Below are 8122 nucleotides of genomic sequence, written 5' to 3'. Positions count from 1 at the left end.
TATTTAAAAAGAAAAAGGTGGGACATCACATTCTACCCACATTAATAAAATTTGCATCCCAAAATTTATATACGTCATTCGAACAGTTGCTAGTGTTTCCTTCATTTGTCTTCCGATTCCCAAGTTGATTCCTCATAGGCATGATGTTGTTGTAGGTGTAGAGGCAGAGTTGGGTTTACTCTTGGCTCAGTCTGAAGTGCCTGCAGTAAGAGGTGTGGTCCTTGATAGTTGCCTTCCCCCCATTCCAGCATTTTTGTTTGGGCATTCCCTAGAGAAATGTCCACTCCAGCCATAGTGGTAACATTCATCAGTCCCAGCCTTGTACTCCCCAAAGTGGTTCCTGGAGCACTTAACGCAGAAAGGGGACTTAGGTCGGTATCCACCCCTCTGATTATGAACGTCTTGTCTCCCACCATCATGCGGGCAGTTTCGGGCAGTCTGTTGTTTCTTATGCTCATGTAGGATTTGGTCCCCATCCCAATTCCTCTTCTTTTGAAAATTATGTTGTTGTGGCGAAAGTGTTGGAGCATAATTCACCACGGATCTCTCCTCGAGCACAACTTCCTCGATATAGAGTGCTCATTTGAGGGACTCACGGTAGGACAGTCCTCCATGAGCGGCCAATACTATTATGATCTCGTGCCTCAGACAGTATCGACCTGGTCACATGCATATCGAGACATGTTACAAAACATCCAATTATATTCTGCCACAGACATTTGGCCTTACTCCAGATTGTAAAACTCAATTTCCTTTGCCTTACGGTAACTCTTTGGAATATATTTGTCATATATTCCAGTCTTGAAATCCTCCCAAGTCAACTGTGCCAGTTGTTCCGGAGTCATGGTCTTACTCCGAGCTTCCCACCAATAGTCGGTTGATCCCGTCAACAGAAAAGTCGCGCAATTAAGGCGTTCTTGGTTAGTGCAACGCAAGAAGTTAAAAATACGCTCCACACTGCGTATCCATGTCTCGGCAGTAGCCGGGTCTCCCATCCCATTAAACACAGGTGGGTTTTGGCTTAGGACTAGTTCCTCAATACTTTGTTCATGTGGGGGTGAAGAAGGCGGCGGCGGCGGCGGTATTCCCCTTCCTCCTTCATTTCCTTCTGATTCATTTTTAGGCACTTCCACATTTCGCGGTCGCCCCGCTCGTCTTGGAGGCATTCTAATTTATTACCATAAAAGTTAGCACAACATTCTATATCCATTTGTTACCACATCGTTCTGGCATAACTTTTTGTAATCATTTCATAATAATAGGTTTAATACTAAATGTAATGAAAAACGTTGAAAAAAATAGGGTTCTTCTCATCAATAAATTGTTCGAAAGAAACATCTAGTCAATAAAGTAGGTAACGGAATAAAGAGAGTGATCAGATGTTTTATTTTTTATCAAAAAAGAAAGTTACTCAACTTAGTTAGGACAGCTCAAAAAAGGAATACAAATCAACTTAGTTGGTGCAGAAGGAGTACTAATTTTCACTTCAAGATTAACTAATTCTTTCTCGATCTGCATCTCTTGTCTCAAACTCTCTCTCTTGGAATTTCTTTTCATCTCGATATCATTCTCTTGTTGAGCTCTTCCTCGTAATTTCGCTTTTTCTCAATATCTTTGTTTTTATCGCTCAGTAAAGCGATAGTGAAATTGTATATATTATCTTCAGTTCAAGGTCGAACCATGTTCAAAAAGAGGACAGCATCTTAAAGCATTCTATGTCTGTATGGAAAGTCTCAATTCTGTACTTAATAGTTTCATGTGTCATAAGCTTCGCTGTGAAAGATACTTTTTTCCTTCATCATTACAAAAAATTTGGAACTTTCAATTCAAAGTACATGTTTCTCTTACCTAAATCTCAAAATTCCTAAAAGAAACTAGTTATAACTTCTCAAATTTCAAATCTCACTCTTTTCTTAAAACATACCAAAGCACTTCGTCCTCTTAAACCGAAATCTATCACTCAGAGAGAATGTGTTACCTCTTCCTTTACTGTACAAAACTTTCTCCATTTTCTCTTTTGAAAACTGTTTACCTTTTTCTGGTTGAGTGTAACGAGTGTTGGGACTTCGACGTTTAACCTTTTAGTCTACTTAGTACTATTCCTATTCAAGACTAAGATTGAAAAAAGACTCTTGGATTCAAAGGGTTAAAAAGAATTGCTCTGATACAATTCTCCCACAACCTCACTTAGCTAAAGATAGCAAGCTCGGTTTACCATGACTAAGGACCTGAATTCGATTAAACTAAACTAGTGTAGTAGGGGCGTTCCCCTTACTAGACAAACAGATAAGCATTGTTAAAGCCAAAAACAAGGCAAAACAAAACATACTTAAAAGATAAATAACTTTAATCATACTTGAAAATGTTTCTTTATCTTAAAGAAAGTCCATTCCGTAAGCTTAAGTCTCTTTTTTAGAAATTCTAGCTCTGATCTTTACTTGCTTGTGGTGATATCCTTTTCAAAATAGAGATGACATGTTAATCAACTTTAAGAAGTCGTTTAACTTAAAAGAATGCATGCTTCCTACGTGGTGTTCATTTTATTCCTGATTCTTTCTTATGGAATTTCTAAAGTCTTCCTAATTTAATTAATGGCGTTAATAAATTCAGAAACACTAAGTTCTTTGAATTAATCATTCGGGAAACTAAATAAATCTAGAGATTAAATAGTCATCTCAGAATTATTGAACCGTCGGAATAGCCCAATGCTCATTTAAAAACCTATCGACCCAAGCATAATAAATCCCAGCCCAATAAAAAAAGTTAAACTGGAGCCCACTTAAATAATTCTTGCAGCCCAACCCAATGGGGATAAATAAAAGAAGGCAGATTGGCTGAGAAAATTTTATTACGCTTATTATTGCTATAAAGGAGTTGTTGGGGTGAGTGTTACCTGAAATGATTGGTGAATAAAATGTGGTTTCATGAATAAAGATCATTCGTAAAATTCTTATCAATTGGTATTTTGAATATTCTTAAACTTTGATCAAGTAAAATGAGAAAGAACATATGCTCTTGGATAAAAACTATTCTATAAATTGTTAAAATAAAACCACGACGACATTTGGTTAAAATTACAAAGATAAGCTATCTAAATCCCAAAATGGTTTGGACGTTCTATTCAACCTGACTGCATTTAATTAAACAAAGAAAATAGACATAAACACCAAACAGGCTTGCATTTGATAAAACAGTCTTGAGTACTCCCAAGATCATATGTAAATCAAAAGGCAATGATGAAATTTTTGATTATATATGTGTTGTTGGATATAGAAGAGGATTGAGGATTCAAGTTAGACACTCCAGAAAGTAGAAACTAAAAGTTGCAGTTTTTAATGAATCAGTCAAAGGTATAAGTAGCTAATATTCAGTGATAAGCAGAATATTCCTGTCTGAAAATACAAGCATTAATTTAGGGCTAGATGAGTGCAGAATTTTTTCACAACTCAAGCACAAGAGAAAATGGAATTCAATTCACACAGAACATTCACCTCAATATCTTGAGCTCTACAACTAACATCATGCGACTATGACGGGAACTGTCCCACCGGCTTCCACGATTTGTCGCTCCAACTGCAGCATTCAACAAAAGAGATGCATAAAGAATATAAGCTGATAGAATGCACATATTAGAGGAACAAACAAGATAGATTACCTATAAAAATCACACACAAAACTTACCCTAAACAATGTTTCGAGCTTATTCTTTACAAGAAAATACTCGTGATTTAATTGCTGCAAGCACCTCAAACACCTGCATCCAAACAATACTATCATCAATTATGAGTCGATCACAACATATGACTGATACCTATAAGCATACTTTGGAATGAGGGTGGGCTACATTTGAAGCCTTGGCAAGGACTGAAGCACATTTAGGTCCCGAGAATCGCAAGGTATTGCTAAGAGAATTCTTAAACGTGAAAATGCTCTTATTAGCAGTTATGATGATCTAATCTACACAACATTTATCAAAACAAGCCAGTATTCGAAACGAATAAATCAGCAACTATAAACCTCGTTTCCATTCTGATCCACGCATTGAGAACGAAGAATCAGATGAGCAGAAAGCCTAGAACTCACCCATCAAGGTTCTTCTCTTCACAGAAGTTTCTGAATGCAACACACATGTTCTTCACTCTTTGTGCACCTATGCTGGTATTAGATGGAACGAGGATCAAACAATGCGGTAAACAACTAGAAGAAAACGAGCAACCCGCCTAGAACTGCAGCCAGATCTAAGTCTACATGCTCTCAACACAAACAGTTAGTTGCAAAACACAAATTCAGATGGCATAATCAAACCATAAGATCTCAACTTCATGAATTCGAATCGATGAAACAGTGCAGTTTATATCAAATTCTTGATCACTATTACCTTGAACTGCTGCCTTTGAACTGATGAACATGAGCATCAACCTGCTTGAAATCTACAACCTGCTGTTGACTACATAAAACACACAAAAAAAATAGAAAATAAAAGATTTAGGAGGCATCTAACAAAAGAAGCAGAGAAATCAATAAAACTCACAGAGCAGTTGCCAAATTATTCAGAAGCTTCTCAGAATCATCAAAGAAGAGTGAGACAACTTCACACACGAAATCAGGGTTGCTCTCATCTTGCAATTTCTGCAGCTGGAGATACTGTTCATCCAAGAAACCCTTTTTCCCAAAAATTAAAAACCGACAATTATTGTTAGATTAACAAAATTTAACGAGCCCTCTCCAAAATTCCTGAAAACAACTTTTTTTCTGAGAATACAAAAGCCCTCTTAAAGTTCTTCAAGTAGTCTTAAATGAAAATTCTTGATTGGAATCATGAAGAAAAGTTAGATTGGCAAAATCCATAGAGTTGTTTAAAAAATCTATCAAGATTCGATAGTTCTGCAAATAAATCATGATTGCTTGGAGATTAATAGAGAAAAACAAACCTCGCCGTAAAGAGAAGTAGAGAAGTCAACAAACTGTTTCTGCAGCTGCCCCACAATCTCCATTGCTGTGCTCAGAATCTGTGTATTCTCTCTCTTGACCCGTACGCACAACGCAATCAAAGGCTTCCTTTTTGTCGTTAGAGATCGGATTGAGAAACAAAGGGTGTGATTTAAACGTGAGAGAAATCGACTTGCCAAAGCAACGGAAAGGTTATTAGTGGTAATTAAGAATTCATAGGTTAATTAATGATTAGTTTTTTCGTCTTAAGTGGAAATTATTATCATAGGTTTTTCGTCTAAAGTGGAAATCTTTCTATGATATGACGTAAGCTTTCATTTAAGGAAAATGCAAATCGCTTTTTTTTTTGTATTTCATCTATAATTCGAAGTTTATATTTTTACTTTATACTAGACTGTATTCATTGTTCCTCTTTTTTTTATTTTCACATTTAGAAAAAGGAAATAGGAACGTGACTGGTTGAGGGCGAATAATTACGAAAGTTTAAAGTGAGAGTTAAAAATGGAAAAGAAAAAGTTTCTAAAAATAAAATTAGAAAAGGTATAAATAATAAATCAAATAAAAGGCCACCTTCTATAGAAGTGTTGCCCAACACCGTGCAATGATGTACTTCGTCGTTTGAGCATATTCGTGTGTTGAGTATGTCACTATCGATACGCTTATGTCTCCATATGTAGTAGTTTCAAATGATATGCAAAATACCATCATAAATGCATAAAAGGTTGATAAAATATGTGGTTACGTAGTGAGAACGTCCACAGTTATATTTTTTAAATCATTCATTCACTACAAAATTTATGGATCTCATATACTTTTTAGTTTTTACCTATTTACATTCAGTCATTTTTCTTTAACTATTCATGAGTCTCACTTTTAATTTTTAATTTATTTCTTATTTCAATGTATTTATTATGAAATATAATTAAATTATTTTTGATTTAATTAAAAATAAGATTCATTAAAGTTAAAATATTCACACGCAAATTATACAAATGAAATACACATAATAGCGAAATACTTATAAACATCCCACGAGAAAAATCAAAGAAAAAAAATTAAAAAATTACAAATAAACATTTATTAAAAAAATGGAGTTGGATTTTGAACCCAAAACCTTTAAGTTTTATCAAAACACATTTAGCAATAGACAAAGCATTGAGTGTTGTCGCAATGGATGTCTTGCAACAAGATCTGCATCGGTTCCATTTTTCCTGGCATAGAACGGTAAAAACTGTTGCCAATGCTCATAATATTCATGAAAATCAAAAAAATAAATTTTAATTCCAGGAACAAGAAAACAAAAAAAAAACCGTCGACAGCAGGGTTCGAACCTGCGCGGGCGAAGCCCAACAGATTTCAAGTCTGTCTCCTTAACCACTCGGACATATCGACACCTTGCATTAAAATGTCAAATATAAGATATTTATAACGGAATATACTAACGATGCGGGGTAAACAAAATATTAAATTGAAGTATGGTGAACTCGAATGTGAGACACATTAATGATGGTACTCTTCTTTGCTGTTGTATAGTTGTAGTGTTCACTTATGGATAGAAAGAGTTGATAAGATAAATTGGAACACTAAGCAACTAGATAAATAAGTCACATGAAAACATGCATAGGTGTCAGCATATATGCCAACATTCTTGAATGTTTGCATAACTATCCCTGTAATATCTATATCAATTTCAATATGACTATATTCTTATATCCTAGCTATTTCAGTCTCCACCTACATAAGAGTACTGATGGGGTGCGTACTAAACAAGCCCAACAGCAATGACGGCCCATCAGCCCAAAGCCCAAGGAAGAGTATGAGTTCGGCATTACCAAAGAGTTCGGCCTCAGCCTACAGCTCGGTAAAAGCCAACCAATCAAGCTCTGCTCTCAGGTCGGCATCAAGCTCTACTCTCAGATCGGCAACCAACGGCCCATCAGCCCAAAGCCCAAGGAAGAGTATGAGTTCGGCATTACCAAAGAGTTCGGCCTCAGCCTACAGCTCGGTAAAAGCCAACCAATCAAGCTCTGCTCTCAGGTCGGCATCAAGCTCTACTCTCAGATCGGCAACCAACGGCCCATCAGCCCAAAGCCCAAGGAAGAGTATGAGTTCGGCATTACCAAAGAGTTCGGCCTCAGCCTACAGCTCGGTAAAAGCCAACCAATCAAGCTCTGCTCTCAGGTCGGCATCAAGCTCTACTCTCAGATCGGCAACCAAAGCAGTTCGGTCTCAGTATTCGACCGAACAAGGAGTTAGTGGACCCATGCAGGATTTCCACAACTTCCAACACACCCACTACCACGTGGTGTCAACTCAGGCCACGATCGTAGGCCATGACCTACGCTACATCCACGATCTTAGGCCACGATCTCCACGACATCCACTACCTAGTAAATGGTGCTGCATGCCACGATCTTGGTCCTTTGTATAAATAGAACCTAGATCAGATAGATAGGGTTGGACTCTCTCGCTCTCTAGAGATAAAATATCAAATAGCAAGTCTGTATTGTAAGCTGTAGAAAACAGATCAAGCAATACAACTCTGCCCTCTTTTCTTCCCGTGGACGTAGATTTACCTCAGTAAATCGAACCACGTAAATTCTCTGTGTCGTGATTTGTATTCTCTACCAGCATTTACTAACATCAGAAATTCGCGGATCCATCACTGGCGCCGTCTGTAGGAAACAGAGAACCAAATTTGTGATAAAGCGAATTTTTGACCCTTTTTCCACCCCAAAAAAAATGCATACCAGATCACATACTACCCGTAATACCGTTCGTGAAAACCATGAGGAAGCTAGTCCAGCCCGCAGGTCCGGAAAACAGCCTCGGGAGACAGCTACTTCCAGTTTTCACGATGAAGGAACTAGCCGCTCCAAAAGCCGTCACACCGAGTCTTCCCAGCAGCCCGATTTGAACGAGGCTGTCAAGCTGTTTTTGGCTGAAAAGCAGGAGGAATTCTTAACCTTCCTGCAAAAAAGCCAAAAGCAGCCGGAGACGAAAACGGCGGATTCTCCCTCTCCCTCCATACGAGACAGTCACTACCGCAGTAGTGTCATGTCTTCCAGGAGAAAGAATCCTCGGTACCGGAATCACAGGAGAACTCCATCTCCTCCATACCGAAGAAATGTCGGGTTCGCCATATACGGAGCATTGAGGACTCCGTTCTCGG

General features: G+C 37.7%; 1 protein-coding gene and 1 non-coding gene across 2 annotated transcripts; both read right to left on the bottom strand.

Moving 5' to 3' along the window:
• Window positions 1-3310: 3310 nt before the first annotated feature.
• LOC121794446 (histidine-containing phosphotransfer protein 1-like) lies at window positions 3311-5158 on the bottom strand. The gene is made up of 6 exons (XM_042192608.1): window positions 4932-5158; window positions 4532-4662; window positions 4379-4447; window positions 4084-4155; window positions 3682-3754; window positions 3311-3573 (listed from the first exon to the last, which is right to left on the bottom strand). Exons 1-6 carry the CDS (start codon window positions 4992-4994, stop codon window positions 3520-3522), a joined length of 462 nt encoding a protein of 153 aa, XP_042048542.1. The 5' UTR covers window positions 4995-5158; the 3' UTR covers window positions 3311-3519.
• A 1102-nt stretch (window positions 5159-6260) lies between these two features.
• TRNAS-UGA lies at window positions 6261-6342 on the bottom strand. Its single transcript has one exon. It is a non-coding gene; the product is annotated as a tRNA-Ser (tRNA).
• Between the last annotated feature and the right edge of the window lie 1780 nt (window positions 6343-8122).

The sequence above is a fragment of the Salvia splendens genome, chromosome 3, assembly GCF_004379255.2.
Source record: "Salvia splendens isolate huo1 chromosome 3, SspV2, whole genome shotgun sequence".
Taxonomy (NCBI): domain Eukaryota; kingdom Viridiplantae; phylum Streptophyta; class Magnoliopsida; order Lamiales; family Lamiaceae; genus Salvia; species Salvia splendens.
Note: the sequence above shows the minus strand (reverse complement) of the source record. Positions and strands in the feature narration are given on the sequence as shown.

What these genes read in the sequence shown, in the direction of transcription:
- LOC121794446 (XM_042192608.1), bottom strand. Translation starts at nt 4,994, where the DNA reads ATGGAGATTGTGGGGCAGCTGCAGAAACAGTTTGTTGACTTCTCTACT. An exon ending in AATAATTTGGCAACTGCTCT is followed by an intron (nt 4,448 to 4,531) that starts GTGAGTTTTATT and finishes TGTTTTATGTAG; the next exon opens with TCAACAGCAGGTTGTAGATT. An exon ending in AGCTCGAAACATTGTTTAGG is followed by an intron (nt 3,574 to 3,681) that starts GTAAGTTTTGTG and finishes TGAATGCTGCAG; the next exon opens with TTGGAGCGACAAATCGTGGA.